The following is a 26,337-nucleotide window of genomic DNA, read 5'->3' on the forward strand; positions in this document are numbered from 1 at the left end:
GCCCGGGCGCTGGGGTGGCTCCTTGGCCTCTGCCCCAGGCGCTAGAGTGGCTCTGGTCGCCGCAGAGCGACGCCCCGGAGGGGCAGAGCATCGCCCCCTGGTGGGCAGAGCGTTGCCCCTGGTGGGCGTGCCGGGTGGATCCCGGTCGGGCGCATGCGGGAGTCTGTCTGACTGTCTCTCCCCGTTTCCAGCTTCAGAAGAAAAAAAAAAAAAAAGGCTCTGATTACAATGGAGCAAAGGCCCTAGATGAGCAGAGCATCACACCCTAGTGGGCTTGCCATGTGGGTCCCGGTCAGGTGCATGCGAGAATCTGTCTCTGCCTCCCCATCCTCTCACTAAATGGAAAAAAAAAAAGAAGTCAGACATAGATGCCTGATCAAACTTGGCTTCCAATAATAGTTGTACACTGACGACACTGAAGACATTGCTTCAGAGGATGAGAAGATGCATTGCAGTGATAGGGAGGAGCCACCACTCTATGCTCTCTCCTCACAGGAGAGGTGGACTGACAAGGAGTCAACTGGATTAATAAATCAGCATGGTGGCCTCACCCTGAGCCCAGGAGACTCTTGCTCAGAGTTATGAGGGGAGGCTAAGATCAGCGGCTGCTCATAGAAATGGGAATAAGGTGATGAACCCTGGGAATTCACAGGCTACCAGTCTCCAGAAGACCAAAGGCAGAAAGAACTCTCTAGAACATGGATCCCTCCTCATCCATTCTCATGGTGCTTTCACCATCAGGCTCATAGAATAAGTTAGTGTCAGAGCTGGAATCAGAGCAGAAGAAAAAGGACAGTCCCCACTGTACCCCTCCTAGGTTCCTTTCCGCAGTGCTGCTCCCTCTGTGAGGAGGAACCCTCCCACCTGGCACACTCCCACTGTCTTTACGTCCACTCTTCCTATAGACCCCTCTCTGGGCCTCAGTCTCTTCATCTGCAAAAATTAAGGGGTCAGGCTGGGTGAACTTGCAGGGCCTGATATCTTCTGAAAGCCTCAGGGAAGAGGTGGTGCTGCAGGGCAAAGATGGGGTCTGTGTTCTAATTACCTATCCAGGTATCAGGTGTAACAGACCAGAGGAGCCTGGCCACAATGTGGTCTGGGTCTACTGACACAGGGCTCAGTCAATTTGGTGCCAGCGAGAAGGGGTGGTGGTGGTGGTGGTGGTAGCTAATTTAACTATATGTTTACTATATGCCAGGCACTATTCAGAGCGAGGGCTTGGATTTGATCCTGAGGGTAATGGAGAGCCATGGGAGGTCTAAGGAGAACAGTGGCACCATCTCATTTCCCAATTCTGAGATCCCTGTAGAGAATGTATCAAGGGAACCTCACACATCAGTGGAGAGAACTCTGTGAAGCAGTTTTACTGTCAGTTTTAGAAGTTTTAGGTCTGGCCAGGTAGTTCAGTTGAGTAGAGCATCATCCCGACATGTCAAAGCTGTGGATTTGATTCCTTCAGGGCACATAAGGAGCAACCAATATTTCGATGTTTCTCTTTCTCTTTCTTTCCCTTCCTCCTGCCTCCCTCCTCTCTTCTAAAATAAAAATTTTTTAAGTTACCTTTCAGAAACAGAGTTCTCTTGAAAAAAATTTAGATCTAAAAAGTAGCGAAAACACCTCAAAGAACACCTCTGGCATCGAGGAGTCCCTGTGTGAAGCAAAGAATGGGCAGCCAAGGAGAGAATGATCTGAGGGTGCGCATGCTCCCCACTGAGCTAGTAAACTGGGGTCTCTGGCTGTATTCCATGAGCCCTTCTCTCATCCCCAAGGATTCTGACTGATAACAAGGGTGTCCCCTCCCCTGGCTCCTTGGTGAAACTCCACTTTCCTCTCTGCAGGACCAGCCAAGATTTGGGTAGAGGAGGCTGGGGGCTGGGTGGGGAAGCTGTCCAATCCACCTCAGGTGAGCTGCTGGGGCAGAAGAATTCTCAGTTCTGTTCTAGAAAAGGATTCTGTGTCCCACGGTCCCACATGTAGATGCCAGTGGCTGCGTCCACCGAGAGCGAGGGGATGTCTGCGGCTATAGGTCCAGACTGAGTCTAGGTAGTTTTCTTAGAGAAGAAAATATTCTCTGGAGAACGGAGGTAAGATGCTAAGGGAGAGAAAAGGTGTCGCTCAGTTACTTCTTGTTCTGACATTCATCAGACACACTGCCGAAATTGCTGAGAACCAGATGGTCACATCTGGTGGCGGTGAGGAGGAAGACTGAGCTGAGGAAACTGAGAAGGGAGAGGCTGACCAGATCCTGAGCGTTCAGGACAAGGTCGTATGGCCTTCGGGACAAGTCTGGAGGATGGAGGGACCTCTGCTCCGGCGACCCTCCCCCTTGGCTGCAGTGAGCAGAGCCTGTACCATAATCCTTCTGCCCTCTGGGCACTCCAGCTCCTGGCGCTTAGCTCTCGGAAGGCTCTTTTCTCTCCGCCCTCAGCCTTGGTTCTTTCGCTGTGTCTGTCCCTGGCCTTGCCTTTCTGAGACTCTCTCCGTTTGTGTCTGTCTCACTATTACTGCCCTGTTTTGTCATCTCTCTCCTGATCTCCTTCACAATCCATGTCTCATCTCATCCCTCTGCCTTCTCTGCCAACATGCCGCCTCCGTCTCTTTCTCTGTCCCCCTCTGTCTCTCTCTTAGCCTGTCTCCTCTGTCTCTGCCTTCTCCCCATCTCCACTCCCGCTTTCTCAAGTCAGTGTTTCACCTTTGTCTCCATCTCTGTCCCCGTCTTCCTCTTGCCCCTGTCTCCAACCTCGCTCTCTAGTCCATATTTCATCCTTGTTTCCATCTGTGTATCTGTATCTGTCTTGTCCCTTTCTCTCCCTGTCTTGTCTCTGTCTCCTCTCCTTATCCACGTCCCCATCCCAGACGCCTCTTTTCCTCGGCCCTGTCTCCATCCCCCTTCCTGGGCTGCCTCCTTGGTCACCGCCTGGAGGAAACCTAGCTGGGGGCGGGGCCGAGGGGCTGGGGCTCTGAATAACTCGGTTATCTGGACGAATTGAATTAACTTCTTCACACAAGCGCTGCCGGGCCGGTCTCCCCTCCCTTCTGCGGGGCCGCAGGTGGGAAGCCGGGGAAAGGGTCGAGACCCTTCGGCCTGGCACGATGCGCTGAGACCAAAGGTCTGATCTGGATTGGAGCGGGATGGGGACTCTGGTGATGGGGCCGCGCGCAGCCCCGCCCTGAGCCTCGGGAGCCATCAGAGGGTGGTGGGTACCTTTTGGGGTGGGGGTGCTGGGGCGGGGCCTTGGCGGCGGCCAGGCCCCGCCCCGAGGAGCTCGTCCCGCCCCCTCCACGGGGTCCTGCGCGTTAAAAGGCGCGCGGGCCGAGCAAGGCTGCACTTGCTTTGCACCCGGTGGAGCGCGGCCGCGACGGGGCGGGCAGACTCGCGGGTGCTCAGAGCCAGCCTCGGGTCCTTGGCGCCTGGTCCTCGAATCCCCATTCCGACTCGCACCCGGCTCGGGACCCCGACCCCGACTCGACCCCGACCCGACCCGGCCCGGCCCGGCCTCCGTCCTCGCCCCCCGGGCCGATGGACTACTCCTACCTCAATTCGTACGACTCGTGCGTGGCGGCCATGGAGGCGTCCGCCTACGGCGACTTCGGCGCCTGCAGCCAGCCGGGCGGCTTCCAATACAGCCCCCTGCGGCCCGCCTTCCCCGCGGCCGGCCCGCCCTGCCCCGCGCTCGGGTCCTCCAACTGCGCGCTTGGCGCTCTACGCGACCACCAGCCCGCGCCCTACTCGGCAGGTGAGCCCAACCCCGGCCCAATCCTCTCCAAATCCTGCGGGACCCCCAGTCCCTTCTCTACTTGGCAAGTGGTTGAGACAGTCACCCACAGCCGCCACCACTCCTGCCCTGGCCAGACCCTCCAGTGCCCCGCCGGCCCCCAGTCCCCCTGTAAGACGGGGTTACCCTGGGCAGAACTGAGCCTCACCCTTTCATCCTTCCCATCTGCTACAGCCCTGTCCCACGCCCTTAGGGCCAAGGAAACAGATAACCGGTACAGCTCCAGGTTCCACACCAGACCCTCCCCTCTCCACCTGCAAAGACTGACCATCAAACCTCTCAACCCCCTATATCCTTGGAAGATGCTCCCGGCCCAATTTAATCAGACTCCCATCCTTATCATCCCCACCCCACTTGGTGCCCTGTCCCCAGCAAGGACCCTTACAGCAGCTGAGCTGCCCAGGTGAAAACCTTACTAGAGCCCCAGAACAGTCAGGCCCCTCCTGCCAGCTTTTGGACTCGTCCTGCTTGTGCCCAAACCCTCTTACACCACCAAAACCCATGTTCCATTACCTGAAGAAAAGGGTGCCCAGGTCATCAACCCATTTTCATTTTCCCATCTCCCTGAAGACTCTCCCAGCTAGAGTCCTGCACAGCCCAGAAGCTGCCCCTACAGCGCCCAGGCCCCTTGGTGCAAGTCCCCATCTGAACTCTCAGCCTTATGGAGCCCCTCAGCCCTCCTCATCCTTCCATTACAGCCCAGGGTGCCCCAACCAATGTCCTTATCTCCTTCCTTCCTGGGAAGACCACTGGGACACAAGTAGAAGATTGGGGCCTGGGGGTGGTGGTGGGAGGGATGATGAGATAAGGGCCTGGATTTGGAGAAAGGAGATTCAGAGAGATGGAGCCAGAAACTGAAACAGGGATGGGGAGGTTGGGTACTCTGGACCTGATGCAGATGGGGACTGGGGAGATGGGCCCCAGTGAGATGGAGTTCTGATAGGGACAGGTACAGAGAGATGTGAGCCAGAATGGGGAGATTGGAGACCCTGGGAGAAATAGGGACCCAGGGTTTGGGAGGTGGAGGTAAGAACCAGGTGGTAGAGACAGGAACTATGGGAAATAGGGAGAAAGGAAAATGCAAACAGATGAGGAAGATGGGGATAGGATAGGGTGTTGGGAGACAAGGACTGGGGAGATAGAGAACTAGGGAGATAGAACAAAGATGAAGGATATTGGGAACTCCTGGAAAATATGGAGATCTAAACGGGGGTTGGAGAGAGTGATGGGAGAGACAGTGTCAGAAACACTCTATGGGGTAGTGGGAACTGGGGCAGGGTAGACAAAGATGAGAAGAGGGTGAGGGGGAAGGGTGGGACCAGCTTTGGGGAGATTGGGGCACAGAGAGGAATGCCTGGGAGGAAAAGGTTCAAAGAGAAGATGGAGGAACCTGAGTGGACAGAACCAAGGACAGTTCCCAGTGGGCACCAAGAGAATATTCAGAAGGGGAAAGTTGGGAAGATATGTGGATGGAGAGACAGATGAGGAAGAGCATGTGATGTGAGAGGGGGCTGAGGAGATGAGGCCTGGGAAGGAGAGATATGGTGGGGTAGTGGGGATCAGATCTGTACACTGCGGGGAGCAAGCATGGCAGAATTAAAACTAGACCTACGCAGGGGAGTCTCGTTCGCCCAGCCCAGGTCCAGGACTGGTTACTGGGGAGATGCGCGATGCTGCTGAGACCCGAGAGCCAGCCAAGGCTAGGGTAAACAGGGCAGGACCTGAAGCCAAGCGGGCAGGCTGAGGAAGAGACACACTGATGGGAGGGAGCAAGGGAGGGGTTGGTGGACTGGTGGGCGGTAAGGGGAACAGGACGAGGGCCCACAACAGGTCAGTGGCCTTGACCAGAGGGTCAGATTCTGGTTCACTCGCTGCTGCTTTTTGGTCGGTCTCACTGCGCCCTGTCCGCCGTCACCCCTGCCGGCTCTAGCGAACGATAGGGAAGACGCTCGATCCGAGGCTGCGAGGACGAAGTCGAGGGGCCAGGGTGGGGAAGGGGACCGGTGGCCGATCCCCTCGGAGGCAGGACAGAACAGGCTGAGCGCGGCCCCTCACGCCGCCGTCCTGGTTGCTCCCCTTCCCGCGCACACCCGTAGTGCCCTACAAGTTCTTCCCGGAGCCGTCGGGCCTGCACGAGAAGCGCAAGCAGCGGCGCATCCGCACCACGTTTACGAGCGCGCAGCTCAAGGAGCTGGAGCGTGTCTTCGCGGAGACCCACTACCCGGACATTTACACGCGAGAGGAGCTGGCACTCAAAATCGACCTTACTGAGGCTCGTGTGCAGGTGCGTGTTTGCGCGCGTGTGTACGAGAGTGTGTGCTCGGAGAAGGAGCACCTGTGGGGCTGCGAGACAGAGGGGCCTCGCTGGCGGAGAACCAGGCAGGGCTGGGGGCCAGGGGCTGGCGGGGGTAGCTGGCAGGAGAGGACCGGCAGCCTGGAGAGGCGGCGGGACCAGGACCTCGCAGACGTGAGGTCCTCCGGAGATTTGAACTTGTCAGACCCACGATTTCCTTGCAGTTCGCCCGGTAAGGCCGGACACGCAGAGTGGTGCTTGGGAAGCCAGAGCGGAGGCCGAGTGGGGAGAGGGCTCAGCAGGGTGGCGGAGTGGAGGAAAGCGGGCCCGCGCCAGGCTCCCTCCCCAGCTCCGCAACTCAGAAACACCCGAGCCCGGCAAGGCTGGGCGCAGGCGGAGGGAAGCCGAGGCAGGGCGACTCTGATGTCAGCCTCTGAAATCCGAGAAAAGTCCAGCTGGCCCGAATTTGCGGGAGACAAAAGGTTTCTCCTGGTGCCCTAGCCGCTCTCTGCCGTCCTGGGACACTCGGGAACTTCTTGTAGGAGGGGGTTGGGGACAGCGCCTCGGGTGAGGGGGGAGCGAAGGCGGAGTCCCTTCCAGCGGGGTCCGTGGGTAAGCAGGGCTGTAGGAGGGGTAAGCGCACGAGGAGACGCGAGGAGGGCAGCGAGCGGAGTGGAGGGCAGAAGGGCCACGCTCGGAAGCCGGGTGCTAATCCTGATCCGCCCTCTTCCGGATTGAAGTCTCACTCGCGCCTTGCGGCCCCGGGCTGACCGGCCCCTGTGCTCGCAGGTCTGGTTCCAGAACCGCCGGGCCAAGTTCCGAAAGCAGGAGCGCGCGGCCAGCGCCAAGGGTGTGGCAGGCGCGGCCGGCGCCAAAAAGGGTGAGGCGCGCTGCTCGTCCGAGGACGACGACTCCAAGGAGTCCACGTGCAGCCCCACGCCCGACAGCACCGCGTCGTTGCCGCCGCCGCCTGCGCCCGGCCTGGCCAGCCCGCGCCTGAGCCCCAGCCCTCTGCCCGCCGCGCTGGGCTCGGGCCCCGGCCCTGGCCCGCAGTCGCTCAAGGGCCCGTTGTGGGCCGGAGTTGCGGGTGGTGGGGGCGGCGGGCCCGGCGCGGGGGCGGCAGAGCTACTTAAGGCCTGGCAGCCAGCAGAGCCAGGGCCCGGGCCCTTTTCCGGGGTTCTGTCCTCCTTTCACCGGAAGCCCGGCCCCACCCTGAAGACCAATCTGTTCTAGCTGCTGGACTCTGGAGCCTCCGGGCCTGGCCCCAGAGACGCCCCTACCCCTCCAAGACGTTACGGTCTACCCCATCCCGGCCGCCTGCCAGGAAGTCCCCATCCGTCCCCACCTTTCACTGTATCTGACCCCCAGGTGCACCCTCTCCAGTTTTGGAAACCAGTTCAGGGCCACTCTTGTCCTCGCCCACCCCACCCAACAGAGTGGGGTACTTTTCACTGGGACACCACCCTACCCCACCCCACCCCAGACCCTCAGAGAGCCTGGAGGTTCTTCTAGCTTGGCTTTCTTTGGAAACGGGATCAAATAACTGCCTGTCCCTAACAGTGCTGGAATGTGAGGATCCTCAAGGAGGAATAACTGGCCCCTTCCCCTCACTTGGCAGCAGGCTGGGTCACTCACCTTGGTAACCAGCCCACTGCCCCACCCTCCAGGCCCACCCATCCAAAGGTCGTCAAGATAATCAACAACCTGAAGGGTCCCACCAAGTTGTTCTTCAGCATTTCCTCCCATTGGTAACCAGTCTGGGGCAGAGGGTAGGCCCCTTAGAGGAGGGGAGAGGGGGCTGCCAGGGCATGGGACAGAGGGGTTTCCTCTTGATTTTTTGTTGTTGTTCTTTTCCTTTGAAAAACTTGTAATTTATTGAGGTGAGTTTTGCTCAATCCAAATAAAACTTAATTTATTGAAGACATCATGCTGGTAACCCCTCTGAATACCCAGGAGGGGGGCAGGCTGACTGCCTGCAAGAGGTGGGTCTTCCTTGCGACCAGTGAGGACCCAAGGCTGCTACTGATAGACCAGGAGATAGCAAGAACTAACAAACTGGCACTTTATGGCAGCGATCCACCTCCCACCCCTGACCGGCCCCAATAATATTCAAGTGCCTGCTCTCCCTAAATCCACACAGAAAAGTTTAAATAAACCCCGGCCCAGTCCTTGGGCTGTTCCTTCATTTCCGGATTGGCACCCCAGAGTGGGGGTAGAGAGAGGTCCTAGCTGATTATCCCACTGTGGTTCAGGCCGGAGGAAACAGTGGTGAAAGTGGGGGCCCAGCCATACCCAAATGGACCCCTCAGGCACTGCTGGGGCTGAGAGGAGAAGTCCAGAAAGGGAGGACAGCACCAGAATAACCAAGGTCCTTCATAACCACAGCAACTGATCTCTGATGCTCCCGGTATAAAGGCAAGGGGCAGGATGTCCTAATTAGGGCATTCCAAATGATTGGGCAGTGGGGAACACAGGTCCCCAATAAATACACAGAGAGGTACTACCCCACCCCTCATAAATTTTCAACTCTGGTGCCATGGCTGGGTTTTGGTGGGGAAAAGAAGGGGCGCTGAATTCGCAATTTCACAGTGCCACCGCTATCACTTGCTGAGCTGCAGGGTATCCAGAAGGAGGCGTTTGTGAGCCGGGTCCTGCACCCCAGCCTCCTCCAGGTCCTCCTCGGTGATGTCACTGTAGTAAGGGGTAAAAGAAAAGAGGCTGGGAGATGGGCGAAGTGGTCCAGAGGGCCCATAGCTCTGCCTCAGGGGCCAGCGCCACCCTACCCACCTCCAGCCCCACCCCCACCTGAGAAACTCCAGGTCGTCCCAGCCATTGTGCACCAGGCCTTCTTCATAGCGCTCCAAGCCGATGGCCCGAAGCCAGGCACCCATGCCCGCCTCACCCAGCCCGCTGGCCCGCCCGCTCTGCGGGCACGGAGCCTGAGGGAATAGGGCATGTCAGGGAGAGCACTGAGGGTGCCCACACACATAGAAAAAGCACCTTCTACCACATGTCCTGGGATGGGGGAGAGGGAGGCAAGCGCGGGGGCTAATTCATGTGTCCTACAACTCCCCAGTGCCCAGCTCAGGGTGGAGGGGAAATAACTGAGTGTTGAATGGTGGGGTGAAAGGATATGCAGTCCATGGGCAAGCACACACCTCAAGTCCACACCCAGCCAGCCACCCCGGTCCACACACCTCTTCTGCCAGGTCCTCCTGGATGCTCTCTCGGATGCGAGGTGGGGGGAAGCTGAGAGGCCGGCCATAGTCTGAGGGCAGTCCCCTGGGTGGCTGTAGCTCCAGGGGGCCTGGCAGGAGTACTGAGCGGCCAGGCCCAGCAGGAGCATAGTCCACCTCGCTCAGTGTCTTGGCCATCTGCAGCACTGAGCAGGAGCGATCGTCCCCACTGGCTACCTCCCCCAGGAAAGTGCTGGTGGGCGAGGGTCCTGGGGGCAGTGGGGGTCTTGGGTGGGCCTTGGGAGGCGGTGGGCCACGGGGCTCACTCCCACTGCGACCTCGGATGACTGGCCCTGGCAAAGGATCCAGGCTTGGAGGCAGGAAGATGGCCGAGTCCGGCAGTGGCGGAGGTGGAAAGTCTGGAGGGGGCAGTGTGCCCCCGGACTCCTCATCTGATGAGCTCCCCTCCCCCACATGGGGAGGCCGGTGGCGCCCAAGCTGTGGAGCAGGCACTGTGATAGCCACCTTGTTCTTGGTGGCAGGTGGGACGGGGACCCTGGCAGGTGGAGGTGGCTCTGGGGGCAGCAGCTGGTGTGGGACCCCTTCAAGCACGTAGTAGGCAGGGTTGTTGAAGCTGTTTTTGGGTGGGGGAGCCGCCACCCCTTCAGGCTCTGGAGCCCCCTCTGGCTTCAACCTGGGTTAGGGAGTAGGATAACGAAGTCAGGACCCAGAAATCCAAAGTGAAGGTAGTGGGAGCAATAGAAGGAAAACTGGACTGGGAGTCAGGAGACACAGTCCCCAGTCCTAGACTTGCTTGTGACCTTGAACACAGTACTTCCCCTCTCTGGCTCTTGCTGTCTTTATCTCTAGTATCAGGGAAGAGAAGGAGTTGAATGGAGAATACCTAAACTTGCTTGCCTCACTTACTGCGATTCTCAGATCTTTTATAACTCTGTAACTTTGAAACCTGAGCTAAAAGGAAACAGGTGCCAGAAGACAGGGCAATATAGGCCTTTAATGAGAATGACCAGCCGGATTTGGAAAAACCTCTGGAGACATGAGGTCGATCTACTGAGGCATCTTGCTCAGGAATTCAGGTTAGTTTTACACAAGCCTGGCAATAAAACCAAGATGACTGATAACAAATGAAGATGAGTGAAAAAGCACCAAACTGGACGTAGGAGTTTTTATTTAAGTTCAAGTCTCAATTGGATATAATAAGAAAGCAAGGCTCACTTTCCCAAGGTATGATCCACAGAACACTAGTTCCCCAGGATATTAATAGTTATTGTGTGGAAGAGAAGTTTCCTGGCCTGTTAAGTTTGGGAAACTATATTGAACAGAGTTGAAAAGGGTTTCCTTTCTGTCCACATGCTCAGAGCTTTTGCTAATACTAATGTGCACTAGGAATATCTAAGAAACTAATCTAGCAAGAACCATTTCCCAAACTTATGTGACCACAAACCTGCTTCCAGGGTGGGCACCTTGTAGGACAGTGCTCCATAGAAAGCAAAAAGGGAAAACCCACAGAGAAGGCTCAAAGTAATTTTGTTTACGTGGAGGGAGCTGCTGCAGAAAGAATTTCTAACTCTATTTTTTAAAGCCGAATTGAGAGGAAAGGCCGGCTATGCTCCCTTTGACTCAGAGAGCCACACCTAAGGGAGGCCTGGCTGGCCAGAGTGGCCTTGGGCACAGGACCCTGGCACCTCTAGCCATGAGGCGGCAGAGCACCCAAGCAGCCGACAATCCCCAGGTTGGCCCTGAGAGCCAAGCACAGTGATGGATAAGGGGGGAGGGGGAATGACAGGTTCTCCTCTCACCTGGGGGTCAAGAGCTCCTCCCGGGGAACAGCTCGAGGTGGGGCTGGTGGCCTCCCAGTTGGTGGTGGCTTCTCTGGTTCTTCAAATAACTTGGACAGCGGACAGAAGGCCTCTGTGGGGCCTGGCTTTCTGCTCCCGGACCTGCCAGGGGTGCACAGGACAGGAGAGATGAAGTCGGGGATGACCAAAAACCCCAGCTACCCCTTCACATGACACCCAACACAAGCCCTGCTCACCTGGGCTCCTGGCTGCCTCGGGACACAGAGGGGGCTTTGTTCTTTGTCCCTGCTTCGTCCTTATCAATGCTGATCCACTCTGGGGGAGAAAGAGAAAGACTCAGAGGGGACCTGGGATCCTGGACCCCAGGCACCCACTGACCTTCAAGCCCCTTCCCAGCCGAGCTTCAGGGCAGGCCCACTCCTGCCTGCGGCTGCAGAGCTTCCACTCGATTCCAGGGGTTCTACCACGCCCCGCCCGAACCCCCGGTACTCCCCTCCTAGACCTGCCCACACCACCTCATCTCATGCCCCACACCCCTCCCAATGGAGCCCCCACCGTAGAGTCGCTCACGGGTGCCCACGCGCTCTGTGGGCACCCGCACCTTCATGGAGCCACGGATGTTGCCTGTCTCCTCGCCACGGTGGGAAAGGAAGGTCAGGAACTGCTGGGCTGTGCTGCCAATCATGGACTTGAGCGCCACCACGCACTCCCCTGAAGGGCAAACCAACAAACTGACAATCCTTTCTAGGACCCCCGGCCTCCTGTGCTCCTTGGTATCCCTTGCCTCTCACCATAGGATTCATAGCCATCCATGGACTTGACTGTGAGCAGGAGGTGCTGGTCCTGCAGGTACTCGATGTCGGCCAGAATCGGCTTGAGCTGGGGAGCAGAGAGGCCCAGTGAGAAGCAAAGCCCCCACCAGCCTCTCCTGCCCGGCACCACTCACCCCAGCCCTCATGGTCCTGCACGATCACTCCCACTCAACTCTAAGGAAAGGTCCAAAATTCTTAATGTAGGAGACACAGTCCCCCATGGGCCTTTCATAGCACTTAACAGCACTGTAACTAATTAATGGCATTGTAACTAAATTAATTTCCTGCATCTTCAATGGCCAACAAAGGACCTGACATTTAGTCAAGGCTTAAGAAGTATTTATTAAATGAATGAACAAACTGTAACTTGGTCCCACAACCCCCAAGTAAAGCAAACGCCCTCTCCTCACTCATGCCCACCCCCTACCCCTTGACATGCACACACACACGCGCTCTGCCGGCTCCACCTGCCCTCCAGGCAGCCCTGTGTGCGCTCTGCCATGCCCCTCTGCACCCTCACCCACAAGCCCAGGCCCTGCCTCCAGCCTCACCGTGGGCAGCTGGCGTGAGGACCACTGCACTTTAAGGAAGTTGATGTTGTCACTGCTCTGGGCATCATTCTCAAAGCTCTTCTTGTACTCTGAGGTAGAGGTGGGGAACACCCAGATGAGTGCCACCTCCCAGTTACCCTTTCCCCTAACTAGGGGGCTGACTGCTCTGGGCACCTCTGGCCTCCCACTCCCCTTGCCCCACTCCAGCCCTGGGCCCGTTCTCACCCTCTAGGCAGGTGGAGTAGAACTCAATGAAGAACTTGGTGCGGCTGGCCGTTTTCACAATGGCCTCAATGCTCTCAAACTCAATGTAGGCCTGGTCTGAAGTCTTTGAGAGCCCTAAGAGGCAGAGAGAGAAAGGAAGACAGGATTGCTGAGAGGGTGACAAGAGCAACAGAACAGAGAGCCTGAGCCCTGGGACAGGAAGTCAGGGGGCCTGGCAGAGCAGCAGAGAAGGCCAGGAGGGGCCTCCCCAGTCCCAAGAAGCCAGTAAAGAGACCCCAAGCCTGACCAGTGGTGGCACAGTGGATAGAGCGTCAATCTGGGATACGGAAGGCCCAGGTTCAAAACCCTGAGGTCGCCAGCTTGAGCGCAGAGTCTCTGGCTTGAGCATAGGATCATAGACATGACCCCATGGTCGCTGGCTTGAGCCCAAAGGTCACTGTCTTGAGCAAGGGGTCACTGGCTCAGCTGGAGCCACCCCCCAACCCATCAAGGCACATATGAGAAAGCAATCAATGAACAACTAAGGTGCCACAACAAGTTGATGCTTTTCATCTTTCTCCCTTCCTGTCTGTCTGTGCCTATCTATCCCTCCCTCCCTCCCCTGACATCTTTCTCTCTTAAAAAAAGAAAGACCCAAAGCCCAGACCCAGGCACACTGTGGGGAACACACGTGGCCCCAGGCAGACACAGACACTCACACATATACACACAGACTCATGGGCACGAACATCTTACAATGAATGACTCAGGCACACAGACATCCTCACACATCATATTCAGAAACATTACTGCACTTATATGTACACACACACGTATATTCAAACCCGTGCACATCCCCGGCTTCTACCTGTGCCCACCCAGATGTGTGCCATGCCCACAGGCACATCCAGAACAGTCACCTTTCTTGGAGATGAATTGAGAGGTAACTCCAACCTCAAATGTCCCAAACACGGGGGAGTGGTCGCTGGTGACAATGTCATCAGTGCAACCTGGGGAAAGGACGGGAATGGGGGCTTAGGGAACAGCTCTTTTACTCTGTGCTCCCACCTCCCAAGGCTGGAGCTGAGTCAGGACACTGCACACACAGGACTGCCCATCACTCATCCATGAGGCTCTGACCGTAGGAATTGCAGATGACGTGGGTCTCAGGGTAGGATTTCCAGAGAATCCGGTCACACCATGAAGGCACATTGGTCCGGACCTGGGACAGAGGAGGAGGATGACAGCATGGTCAAGGCCAACAGCTAGGGGTGACTCAGCACGAACCCCAGAGCCGATGAGGCCCCATACCCTTTCCCTTGGAGCCTCACAACACCTAGTATCACCCTACAGCCTCAGAGGGGCCTCAGACACTGGGGTGGTAACTGCAGAGGCCTACACTCTTGACCCCACAAGCACTCCTGATTCACTGCAACCTTGGGGGTCTCCTAAGCACACCCTCTTCTCACTCACCCCAGTTGGTTTCTGCTTGTGCCAGGCATACGTATCCCGGGAACCCCGCTCATAGCGGTAGGTGGGTGGGAAGGAGATCTCCTCCTCACCTAGGAAAGGCAGTGGACAGACTGGGTAAGGGCTCAAGATATCACAGATCTCTGGCCCTCAGACCACCTACTGGGCCCACACTCACTGAATCGAAGGAAGACCTTGTGCTTTTCCCGCTCCAAATTGAGCTGGTCCACCCTGAGCAGGGGCTCGAACTCCTTCCTGCTGATATAATTCAGGATCTCCTGGGGTGGGGACACAGAGGCTGGAGATGCTCCCTCTGAACCACAGCCAGAGGTGAGAGCCCGTCTGACTCCCAGTCTAGCCACCGTGCCAGCCACCCGCCAGGCCCTGCTCACACCTGGATATCCATGTCCAGGCGATAGTTGAGGTCCCCAAACCAAAAGAGGTGAGTGAAACGCAGAGAGATGTCAAAGGCACTGAGCTGGCGGTCGCCTAGCGAAAGCAGACGTAGGATGTCTAGGTAGTTCTGGTTCCGCCTACAGTGGGGATGGGAGGAGGTCCCCAGGGTCAGGACTCAGGGGTAGGCAGAAAGGTAAGGCATCTCTGGGGTCAGGGATGGGGTAGGAATCAGTGTCCCTGAGGACAGAGGAAGATCAAGGTCAAGGATAGACAGAGGGGTCTTGAGTTGGAATAAGGGAGAATGATGTCTCTGGGGACAGGGATATAGGTGGGTGAGACTGGGAGGGCTATGGGAGAGGGAGTAGTTTTCAGGTGAATAGGGGATGAGAGTAAAGAGACTGTTTGGGAAGGCACCCCTCACCGGGCAGTCTTCTCATTTCCCGAGGTCAGGTGGCAATTCACAAAGCCAAATGAAGTGCCATTGAACATGAAGGAGACACCCACAGCCCCCTTGTTTCCTGTCAGGATGACAAGAAAAAAAGGCTTGAGCCACCACTGCAGGGCTCCCAGCTCTCCCCTCTGCCCCTCAAAGCAGCAGAAGGAAGGTTCTCCCTCCCAACTTCCTGCCTCAGATGCTAAGAGGCAGGCAGGCAAAACCCCTGAACACACACCCACATCTTCCCTAGGGCTCCATGTGGGGCAACACACAGTACACCTGGATGATCTGAGTCTGTTTGCATGTATAAGCAGAGCCCCCGGAGGTCACAGGGAATCCCAAGGGCGAAGCTGCAAGGATCCTACAGCTTCTGGGCAGAATCCCAGTGCGCTGGAGGAACACTGACTGCAAACCAATAGACCTGGGCAGTATGCCAGGCTCCACCACCTGTTAGCTGTGTGACCTTGGACAGGCCACTCAACCATTCTGAGCCTGAGTTTTATTACCTAGGAGATGGAGGTCATTATCCTGGCCTGCCTTACTGGTGGGGCCAGAAGAGATTTAGAATATGAACATACTTAAAGTTCAAAGAGTTTTATATATGGAAAAGCTGAGACCACCCAAAAGGGGGGGGATATCCTGGGCTAGAGAGAAAGCAGAAGGCATGGACAGAGGGATGCCACCCACTCTGCTCACCCAGGGTGTTGGCGATGCCAGTCTTCACGCTGGAGGTACTGACGTGGCTGATGCGGTTCTCGTGCTCTGGCTTGACCAGCACAGCCACCTTGATGTTCCACAGTGACTGCATGGCAATCTGGGTGGAGGGCGCAGAGTCACCTCTGTCCCAAGCTGGGCTGCTGTTCGAACCCCTCGCCTCCCCAGCCCACACTATATACTGTTCTAGCAGGCATGTGATAGGAAAACCTGCAATCTGAGGAGCCAGAGAACAGACCCTCCCATAGCAGGAAGGACTCAGGTTAGAGCTCCTAAAGGATATGCTGATAGACCAGAACAGCCAGTCAAGTTGTGTCCCCTAGGGTCACCATGAGGTCAAGTGGTGAGATGAGGGACCTGGACAAGATGACCCCCCTCACCGGGCGGTAATCCAGATCTGTGAGCTCCTTGAGGCCCCCGCGTAGCAGATCCAACCATTCTCGGTCGCCCACCGAGTTCTCCTGGGTCCCAAAAACATAGATGTCATGGGGTATGGTCACTGTGACCTCATCCAGGGTCTTCCCCAGTCCCTTCGATGTGAACCAAGATGTCACACTTTTTGGAGGAGGCACACTTCCTGGAGGTGGAGGGGATGGGGGAGTGGTCAGGCCCCCACTCTGGGCCACTCCTCCCTCCCACTTCAGCCCCCGCCCCCAGGCCTCACCCATGTTCCAGGTGCCTATGAAGACAGAGATCATGTCGGGCTCATCCTGCTTTGAGTGTTTGTTCTTCATGAGCTGCAGCAGCTGGCAAAAGGCTTCCCGCTTCTGGGGGGACAGCTGCCAGTCAGAGGCAGGTGAGCAACCAGGGAACCCGCCCCCCTTCCAGGGATACCCTGCTAGGTAGTAGGTACCATGCGGGCAGGGTCATGCCTATCTGGTTCACTACTATATAGTTCATGCATATAACAGGTGCTCCATAAACATTCATTGAATGAGTATTTAAATCCTCAGGCCACCCACTCTCCAGACACATAATCTCTGCCCTGTCAGAGCCAGCCTGGCCAGGAAGGATAACATGCCCACATCATGAGTTCCTTCTCTTCCCATTCCATAGGGACTCCTGCAGCCCCCAAAGGCCTGGCCCAATCTGCTGCTCACCCGGGCACTGACAAAGATAAAGTCCTTGCGCTGCGTCCGGTCCTTCTCCTTCTCAAACACGACGCCCAGCTTGTTCTGGACACGCTGAGACTTAATGAGTTGGCGGACTAGGGGATGGAGAATGAGTCACACTGGCCTGTGTTCTGAGGCCTGGGGCTACCCTGTCTACCCTTCCCAGGTCAGGCCCTGGCTCACTGCGGTCATGACTGAAGGTTGTCCAGTCCTCCTGTGAGTCTCGCTGTCTCCGCAGCAACACCAGCCGCCCACCTTCTACATCCACGCTCAGTGTGAACTTCTGTGACTTTCCAATCTTAGTCAGATCACCCAGGGTCACATCGAGCTTCACCTGCAAGCCAAGAAGTAAGGAGATGCTGAAAAGATGTTGAGGCAGGCAGCTATCCCTTCATATCCAACTGTCCTTTGACCCATGAGGCCCCACCTGGGACCCCTGCCACGTACCTCAAAGGCCTGCACAGGGATGGTCTTGGCCTTGCGTGTACATGGCTGCAGCGGAGCTGGGGGAGCTGTGGAACTTATGTCCTGTAGAGCCTTCAGGGCCTGGAGGGGACAAGAGCAGGGCAAGGTCAGGAGACATGGGAGGGCAGGGGACAAGGTCAGAAGGGTGTGGCTGGGAGGCGCACAGCTGAGGTTGGGGTCAATGCTAAACTGTAGATTCAGGGTTGAGATCAGTTAGGTCAGTGTGAGTGGTCAGGGACTGGTGGGTAAGAGGTCATAGGTCAGGAGTCAGGCCACCTTCTTCTGGATGCCTGACAGGAAGTCCTTTAACACTGACAGCTTCAGCACCAGGCTCTCTAGTTCCTGCTCCCCAGTCTGTGATGGGTTCTGAAGTGAGAAAGAGTAAGTCTTATACAATGAGGCCACCAGGAAGGAGGCCCCCAGTTTAGCCCCAGAACATGATTCCTCAAAGACCTCTCCACAATCCCACCTGTTGCTGCAAAAGGCGGGTCACCATGGGCGAGCTCTGCTGGTCAAACACCTTGGATAGAATTTCCAGGCCAGACAGGACCTTATCCACCTCACTAGGGGAAACATTAGGTCAGAAGAACTCCCCACCCTGATCCGGTAGGTATAAGGAAAGAGGGCTTCAGCCTCCCCCATGAGGATACAAGGGTCTAAGCGAGGAAAAGTTAGGGGGCCATGACTGGTTCAGGGCCAGACTTCAGAGGTCAGCGCATTTATGCAGCAAGGGGGAGCAGGTAAGGACAGGTCAGAGATTAAGGTGCAATGTATGGTGTTGGATGTCCCAGGTACCTGTGTAGCCTCCGGCATGAGGTGGCAAGGGTGCGGGTGAGGTGGGGCAGGTTGCTGGCTCCACTCCGAACAGCCTCCAGGTCCAGCCCGTAGCTGCCCTTCAGATACTCATGCGAGACAGTGCTCAGCCCATTGGGAGCACTGCGAGGAGGGGTTAAGAAGTCAGTAGAGGCCTTGCTGACCCTGTCCCAGCATCCCTACCCTATCCCTAGAAGAGTTAGTACTGGTGACAGAGTGCTATGGGTCAGGGTGTCTGTCTCTGGGGCTGGGATGGGGCAGGGGTCCCGGGGGGCTGGAACTACGGCTTAAAAGGCCTCCCCACCTTTGGTGAGGACACAATTCTCAGAGAAGAAAGGGACTTCCTGCTCAGTGGAGGGGGTTATAGTCTTACCTCTCAGCAGCCGGAGTTGTAGGGGTCTCAGGGGCTGGTGGGGGGCTGCTGGGCCCCACAGAAGCACAAATGCTGGTGGAGCCAGAGCGTGGGGGCAGCGGGGGCTTCTCATCCTCCCCATCTGTGGACAGGGGTCAGTGGGACATCCATCTGGGCTTTCTGCCCTCAGTGAAGTATGCAGGAATGCCATGATGATCAGAAACTTCCATGGAAAGGGGGTAAAGGGCCCTGGCATCATGGTTAGGGGTGGGGGCTTTAGAGAAGGCAGGCTGAGAAAACTGGATGGAAAGAAGCAGGCAGTATTTGAGCACGGGCAGGGCAGGCATTTGCACACTGCACAGGGGGCGGCACCTGAGGCATCACGGTCATCTGGTGGGTCCAGCTCTCGTTCCCGCTCCACAGGAAGCAGCAGGGCGCACACAAGGCCCTGGTTGGGCTGGGCATACAGGCCGATGAGCTCACCCAGGGTCTGGAAGCGGCGCACAGGCACACCCTGTGAGGTCTGCGACCAGCAAGGGGGGAGAAGTGTCAGCCAGCCAGTCCTGAGCCACAGGCTAGAATCAAGGTCAAGGGTCAGGGTCCAAGCTCCTACCTGCACAGCCAGGAAGTCTTCTCCATCAGGTAGAATTCGATATGTATGCACATGTTTCTGATACCTGACAGCAGGACAGGGGGCAGAATCTGTCACTCTAGGCTAGGGTCTAAGCCCCATGGTAACCACTCTTCCTGCCGCTGGGCTCGGCCCCCAGCCCTTTCCGTTTGGCTTCCCTAAAACCATTTGCCCAGGCTGCACAGGGTTAATGATGGAGCCTGTCTCTGTCTATCCTGCTAGTGTCACCGACAAGTAGGAACCCCCCTCCCAGGCCTAGTCTCCACACCCACCGCAGGGCCCAGGGCCCAGGAAGCAACAGGCAGCTCTTTTGTGGCCTCCACAGCTGTCTAAACAGCCCCTCTGGGCTGTGGTACCAGTCTGGGCCCCCTGCCAGATTAAGAGTCCTCAGAAGCCTGGGTAACCGCTGTTTGCATGCATGGGCTATGTGCTAACACACTATGCCTACTGTCTGTGTTTACATTGGTGTCTAGATCTGTTGAAATTGGGTGTGCCTGGGGCAATTTAGCTGGAAAGTATGGGGTATCATTCTAGGGATTTCCTATGATCTAGGGATCATCCCAGACCCTAGGAAATTGGGATGACTTAAGGGGGCCCGTTATTGTAGACCTATGCCTCTAGGAGCCCCAAACTGAGGAGGGGCATGAGGGGTGCTGACAGATGGCAGCAACAGCTGAGTAGGTGACAGCTGAGCCAGGCCTGGGTGCTGGAAGACTCCCTCTACCGCCACACCTCAGGGTAGGCTTGCCCAAGGGAGTCACTGGGTCTGTGTGTATTAGGCAGGAGGGGGTGTTGGCACCAGAAAGGACCAAATGCCTGTTTGAAAGGATGCCATACCTTGGCCATAGGGCCATGCCCTCCGCTCAAGTAGGTCTCCTTTGAGGGCTCTCCTGGCTGCCGACCAGACACAAGCTATGCAGGTGTCTGTATGTGACTGGGTATGTTGGTTTGTAGACTGTGGGCCTCTGTTTATAACAATAATAGCATCTCATTAACTGAGACATGTCTCTGTGACAAGCCAGGTACTTAGCATAGACGTGATCTCATTTAATCTTCACCTTTTGAGGCAGATATTATTATCCTTGTTCTCCAGAAGAGGAAACTAAGGTTCACAGATAAAAAGTGATTTGCCTAAGGCCCTGGCCATTTGGCTCAGTGGATTAGAGCATTGGTCCAGCATTCAGATATTCTGGGTTTGATCCCTGGTCAGGGCACACATGAGAAGCAACCATCTGCTTCTTTTCCCCTCCCTCTCCCTCTTCTTTCTCTCTTTCCCTCTTGTAGCCAGTGGCTCGATTGGTTTGATCATCGGCCCCAGGTGCTGAGCAGAGCTCAGTTGGTCCACGCATTGGCCTCAAGTGCTGAGGATAGCTCAGCTGATTCAAGCATTGGCCCCAGATAGGAGTTGCTGGGTGAATCCTGGTTGGGGCGCATGCAGGAATGTATCTATCTCCCCTCCTCTCACTTAAAAAAAGAATCTGGCCTGACCAGGCAGTGGCACAGTGGATAGAGCATCAGACTGGGATGCGGAGGACCCAGGTTCGAGACCCCAAGGTCGCCAGCTTGAGCACAGGCTCATCTGGTTTGAGCAAAGGCTCACCAGCTTGACCCAGGGTCACTGGCTCGAGCAAAGGGTTACTCGATCTGCTGAAGGCCCACGGTCAAGGCACATATGAGAAAGCAATCAATGAACAACTAAGGTGTCACAACGAAAAAAGTAATGATTGATTCTTCTTATCTCTCCGTTCCTGTCTGTCTGTCACTGTCTATCCCTCTCTCTGACTCTGTAAAAACAAAAACAAACAAACAAAAGAATCTGACCAGGTGGTGGCACAGTGGATAGAGCCAACGTTTACCTGGGATGCTGAAGACCCAGCATCAAAACTCCAAGGTCACTGGCGTGAGCTTGGGCTCACCATCTTGAGTACAGGGTCGCCAGTTTGAGCACAGGGTCACCGGCGTGAGCATGGGATCATAGACATGACTCCATGGTCACTGGCTTGAGCCCAAAGGTCACTGGCTTGAAGCCCAAGGTCACTGGCTTGAATGTAGGATCATAGACATGACCCCATGGTCACTGGCTTGAGCCCAAAGATCTCTGGCTTGAAGCCCAAGGTCGCTGGCTTGAGCAAGGGGTCACTGGAGCTCCCTGGTCAAGGCACGTATAAGAAAGCAATTGATGAACAATTCAAGTGCCATAACTACAAGTTGATGCTTCTCATCTCTCTCCCTTCCTGTCTGTCTTTGACTCTGTCGCTTAAAAAAAAAAAATAGTGATTTGCCTAAAAGTCACAAAGCAAGTAAAAGGCAAAGCTGGGATTTAAAGCCAAGGCAGAGAACAGGGCCTATATTCTGGCCTTCTGGTGAGATCCCCTGTGCCTATTAGGGCAGGGATGTGTCCTGAATATTACCGGTGTAAATGTGGGAGTGTATATAAATAAGCAAGTATGTTTCTGATTGCCCACCCCCAGGCTCCTGAAACCCAAGGAGTAGCCAGTCAGCTGGCAAAGCTGAAGCACTGCCCCACAGACCTCACCCCACCCATTTCCTTTCCTGGCCATGGAGCCAGGATTCTCCCCTCCTGGGACAATAACTGTTCCTCACCCAGATACAGGCCCAGCTGTCCCCCTCCCACTCAACAGCTGACCCAACACCTGCCTCCGTCCCCTCCCTAATTAGGGGGTATGCCTCAGAGGGAGATGGAAGGCAGGTCTCTAGGATATTCATCTGCCTAGGCTGTTCCTCTTTAGTTTTCCCGGCTGAGCCTCAGACTTGGGGCATAAGCCAAGACTTGGAGTGCCCCTTCCTCTTCAGGTTCACTGTCTACGCCAGGGTTTATCAACCTTAGCACTACTGAGGTTTCTGACTACATAATCCTTTTTTGTGAAGAACTGTCCTGTGCTTGTAGGATGGTTAGTAGCATCCCTGGCATATACCCACTAAATGACAGTAGCTCCATCCCAGTTATGACAACCCAAAAATGTCTCTAGACATTGCCAAATATCCCCTGAGTGATAAATTCAACCCCAATTGAGGACCACTAGCCTAGGCCAATGCTCCCCAAAGATGTGAAGAGAACAGAGGGGATAGGGGTTTGGGAGAGCTCATAGGGCTAAAGAGAAACATAACTAGATCTAAACAAAGCAGCCCTGTAGCTTTCCACTCACCACCTCCTACTCCTGAGGCCCACAGGAGCCCACCCAGTGTCAGACTGAGTGGTGTAGGGGACAGCTCAGAGAGAAGACTCCGAAACGAAAACTGCACACTCACCCAACACCACTGCCACACATGGGTACAGGCACAGAACCAGGCCCACTCAGAGAGCTGCCAAGTCTAGCCCCACATTCAGCACCCATAGCTCAGGGCTAGGGCAGATGGGAGCCAGGGCACACACACTCATTCATTGATTCATGAAATAATGGCATGGCCCCATACGGCCTCGCCCTCTTCTCAACACCACCCTGTCCCCCAGCCCCAGCCATACACATCCAAGCAGGCCCCAGCCTCAGTCCTGGGGGCACAGCAAGACCCCTAAGGAAGCTGCTGACCATCTTCATACACCCCGTCAGTCCCTCTGGCTCCAACTCCAACTATGCCTACCTCTCAGATACCTAATCTGTGTAAACAGAACTGCACACAACCATGCAATGCACAGCCTCATCACTCCAGCTCCTTCTACCTGAAGGGTACCTGCTGGGGTCTGCCACAGGCTCCCTGCATTTTTCCCCCTTACAGCCACCCTGGCAGCAGGACCGCACTTACTCTGCTTCATCGCCCCAGAAAGTGCCCCCAGACACAGAGCAGGAAGGAAATGCTCCCTGCATCCTTCCTCGGCTTCAGCATAAAGCCAAGGCCCCACTCTGGGGGGCGCTGGCGTTCCATTGTCCCAAGCCCTCCCCACACATTCAAGGAACCCCAAACTGTGTCCCCGCCCGCCAAGATCCCCAGCGCCACTCACAGGACGCAGAGCGCGAAGGCGCCCGCCACACTTTCGCTGTCTCGGACCAGGAAGCTGCCATCGCGGCCTGCCCGGGCCAACAGTTCCTCGGCGGCAGCGCGGCTCAGGTCTCGGTGGTACCAGGCAGGAGCCGGGCTGCCCAGCGCGCCTCCCGGGCCGTTGCCCCCCGGGCCCAGCGCCCCGCACGCCGAGGCCATGGCCCGTGCAGGGATTAGCGCTGCCAGCACCCACCGCCCAGCTCCATACCCCCGGCACGCAAGGGTCTGAGGCTGAGGCCGGGCCCGGGCCCCGGGCCTGAGGATCCGCGGACCGGCCGAGTCCGGGATCCAGGCACCGCGCTCCACCGCACAGGCTGCCTGCTTCGCCGCGCAGCCGCCGCCGCCGCCAGCAGCGCCGGCCTCAACTTGAAGAGAAAGAAAAGTTTGTTCAGAGGCGGCGGGGGAGGGGCCAGAGCGGAGCGCAGAGCCGGCGGCCGGGCCCCCTCCCCCTCCGCTGGGCCCACCGCCCCGGACTGTCCCAGCCCCAACCTCTTCCCAGCGGTTTTGATGCCCCCGCCTCCCACATTCCCGCAGGACCCGGGACTCCCTATACCCCACAATGATCATTCCCGCCATCATCACCCGAAGAAATCCAGCCAATCCCCTCAGAGAAGAGCAAGTCCCCCCAGCCCCCCATCCTGCACCCCGACGGTTCGGAATCCCAGCCCCCTACGCTGAGACTGAGTACCCTTCAATAATCGCAATATAACCCACAACTCCCATATACGTCTGATTCTACCCAAATCCTTTCCATTCGCTCCCCCCCATATAGCCTTGCAGAATTGAGTTCCCAAAACCCGCGAAGGACCCCACGATGAACTTCCTCCTATTTCTCACCCCATCATCTGCGTGGCCCCTACCTCCAGCCCCCGTGAAATCCAGCCCCCCTTTAGACCTAAGCCCCAAATTCCACTGGGTCTAGCCCTACAAATCCCGTGGGGGATCACCTCAATAGAGATCCGATCCCCCCGCAAACCCTGAGACGAGGTCCAGTGTCCTCGAAACCCCACGCACAGTCCCTGGCATCCCCTCAGCCAGGGCAAAGCCCTTCCCCCCTCTCGGCCAAGTTCCCTGGCACCATCCACCATACCCGCAGGCCCGGGCCTTGAGGGGTTAGGAGTCGGAGCCCAGGCCTCCCTTTGCCGGTCTAGAAGAAAGTTCCCGAAAACCCGTGGGCTCCCAAGCTCTCCTCAGAGCCGCGGCCACCGCGCGCAGACCCCCACCTTCTAGGATGCTCGGATACCCCCTTCCCGGGGGGAAGCGGCCCTAGACTCTCAGCGGCCACTTAAGATGGCCATCCTCTGCCGCCGCACCCCCCCCCCCTTCGCCTTCCGCCCCGCCCGCCGCTCCGCCCCCGCAGCTCTTTGCAGAGCAGGGGGTAGCACCGCGCCCCGCCTTCCCGGGCCCCGTGTCTTGATCTCTGAGCCGCTGACCGTGCCTAGTGACCTCCGGCAAGTCACGGCACCAATCCGAGCCTCGCCTTTCTGCTCTGTAAAATGGGAATAATGTTATGAGGGTAGACTCAATGGGACTGTGCTTGTAAAGCTCTCGGCAAAAGGCCTGACATCCAGTAGGCGCTCGCGAACGGCGGCTATTTTTATTATTAATTAAGGAGTACCAAGGTGACAGCTGTGTAAACTGTAAAGCGCGGCGGCTGAATGGACGGGTATTATTAGCACCAGCCCCCGCCCCACCTACTGCCTCTAAGTCAACAAACTTCAGCCTTTGTAGGCGGGACGCCGAGTAGGAAGCTCCCCAAACTCGGTCTGCTCAGACAGCCCCGACCCCATACCCATTAAGTGACAGCAACCTGGAGGTCGGGAAGGGGGTGGGGCCTATAGGAGGGATGCCCCGCCCCTTCTCAAAAAAGACCTAGCCTGTGGCTGTGCCTCCAGGGAGTATGCTTCCTGCCCCGCCCCTCCGCCCCCTGGCTCCTTAAAGGCGCAGGCCTGCAGCTGGGCTCCTGCTGCTGTCAACTCCTGGACTGCCGTCTCAGAATCCCCTTTAAACTGGAGGAGAACTTACACTTTACTGAATTGAGTGTTTAAGTCAGTCCCGACGAACTCTTTACTCTATTTCAAATACGCCTTGACTTAATCCAGCTGGATCAAAGCCTGGGACTTGGAGGGGGCTCTGTGGAGCCTTCCAAACTGGATAAATATACTATAATAACTTCTCGAGACCCTCCCACAAACACAACAGTGTCTTCAGGAACCCAGCATCTCAGTCTTCCAATCTGTGCCCAACTTCTCTCATCAGTCACCTTTTGGTATGAGGGAAGGTGAATCTGCTAGGAAGGTGCAGCCAGGAGCTGCAGGGAGAGACTTGGACTAGGAGCACTCACTTCCCACTTGCCCAGTGTTCTCAGACACTTGCCCAGTGTCCCAGTGCCTCTCTGGGGATAACTACAGTCTGTGTACGGAGACAAAGACTTACTCAGGAGGAAACAGGAAATGAGAGCCTCAGAGATCAACTCAGGCCCAGTTCCCTGGAGCTTCAAAGACAGAACAACCCTCCAGGGTAAGCATATCTACCATTCCCAGGGGGACAAAGGTAAGAGTTTCCATCCTTCTTCCAGCCACACCTCTAGGACACAGCCGAGCTGAACCAGTTTAAGGCTTTTGAGTATTTCCTCCCCAGGAACCTCCCACACTGCCCTCCATATATGCTTTCTTCCTCCTCTGAGGGTCCCAAGCCCTAACTCTGTCCCTTCAGTCCACATCATGAGTGATTTTTTTTCACCCCTGAACTCCCATTCCCAGCTATCTCATTGCAGAGCTGAGCATAGAGGCATGAAGACCATGCCTGGGAGAAAGGGGATTTTTGTAGACCAATATAAATAATGAAGTCCTAGACCCACCTCTCACTTGGAGCTATAAGAGTGACAGGAACCCTGAGAACTACTAATGTGCAGACACTGGGCTCACATACTTTCTAGGCAACAGTTCCTTTATACAGTGTGTCCGTAAAGTCATGGTGCACTTTTTTCTTTTTTTTTTTGTATTTTTCTGAAGCTAGAAACGGGGAGAGATAGTCAGACAGACGCCCGCATGCACCGGACCGGAATCCACCCGGCATGCCCACCAGGGGGCGACGCTCTGCCCACCAGGGGGCGATGCTCTGCCCCTCCGGGGCATCACTCTGTTGCGACCAGAGCCACTCTAGCGCCTGGGGCAGAGGCCAAGGAGCCATCCCCAGCGCCCGGGCCATCTTTGCTCCAATGGAGCCCCGGCTGCGGGAGGGGAAGAGAGAGACAGAGAGGAAGGAGAGGGGGAGGGGTGGAGAAGCAGATGGGCGCTTCTCCTGTGTGCCCTGGCCGG

At 56.6% G+C, this 26,337-nt stretch overlaps 2 protein-coding genes across 3 annotated transcripts; one reads left to right on the plus strand and one right to left on the minus strand.

Moving 5' to 3' along the window:
- Nucleotides 1-3,198: 3,198 nt before the first annotated feature.
- On the plus strand, nucleotides 3,199-7,991 carry PHOX2A (paired like homeobox 2A). The gene is made up of 3 exons (XM_066250603.1): nucleotides 3,199-3,737; nucleotides 5,873-6,060; nucleotides 6,859-7,991. The coding sequence occupies exons 1-3, from the start codon at nucleotides 3,521-3,523 to the stop codon at nucleotides 7,300-7,302; spliced, it is 849 nt and encodes a 282-aa protein (XP_066106700.1). The 5' UTR covers nucleotides 3,199-3,520; the 3' UTR covers nucleotides 7,303-7,991.
- INPPL1 (inositol polyphosphate phosphatase like 1) lies at nucleotides 7,965-24,342 on the minus strand. 2 transcript variants are annotated; one of them, XM_066250601.1, is made up of 29 exons: nucleotides 24,241-24,342; nucleotides 22,980-23,382; nucleotides 19,004-19,067; nucleotides 18,763-18,913; nucleotides 18,412-18,532; nucleotides 18,021-18,161; nucleotides 17,695-17,788; nucleotides 17,502-17,591; nucleotides 17,208-17,306; nucleotides 16,944-17,094; nucleotides 16,749-16,855; nucleotides 16,313-16,415; nucleotides 16,029-16,225; nucleotides 15,631-15,748; nucleotides 14,920-15,016; nucleotides 14,497-14,635; nucleotides 14,281-14,380; nucleotides 14,106-14,194; nucleotides 13,773-13,854; nucleotides 13,553-13,642; nucleotides 12,654-12,767; nucleotides 12,429-12,517; nucleotides 11,857-11,944; nucleotides 11,621-11,776; nucleotides 11,302-11,380; nucleotides 11,066-11,206; nucleotides 9,267-9,939; nucleotides 8,875-9,008; nucleotides 7,965-8,760 (listed from the first exon to the last, which is right to left on the minus strand). In XM_066250601.1, the coding sequence occupies exons 2-29, from the start codon at nucleotides 23,174-23,176 to the stop codon at nucleotides 8,670-8,672; spliced, it is 3,795 nt and encodes a 1,264-aa protein (XP_066106698.1). In that variant the 5' UTR covers nucleotides 23,177-23,382; nucleotides 24,241-24,342; the 3' UTR covers nucleotides 7,965-8,669. The 2 variants fall into 2 exon arrangements, with proteins under 2 accessions (XP_066106698.1, XP_066106699.1); XM_066250602.1 differs by lacking the exon at nucleotides 24,241-24,342 and adding an exon at nucleotides 24,108-24,203.
- Nucleotides 24,343-26,337: the final 1,995 nt, after the last annotated feature.

Source organism: Saccopteryx bilineata, chromosome 1 (assembly GCF_036850765.1).
Source record: "Saccopteryx bilineata isolate mSacBil1 chromosome 1, mSacBil1_pri_phased_curated, whole genome shotgun sequence".
Taxonomy (NCBI): Eukaryota; Metazoa; Chordata; class Mammalia; order Chiroptera; family Emballonuridae; genus Saccopteryx; species Saccopteryx bilineata.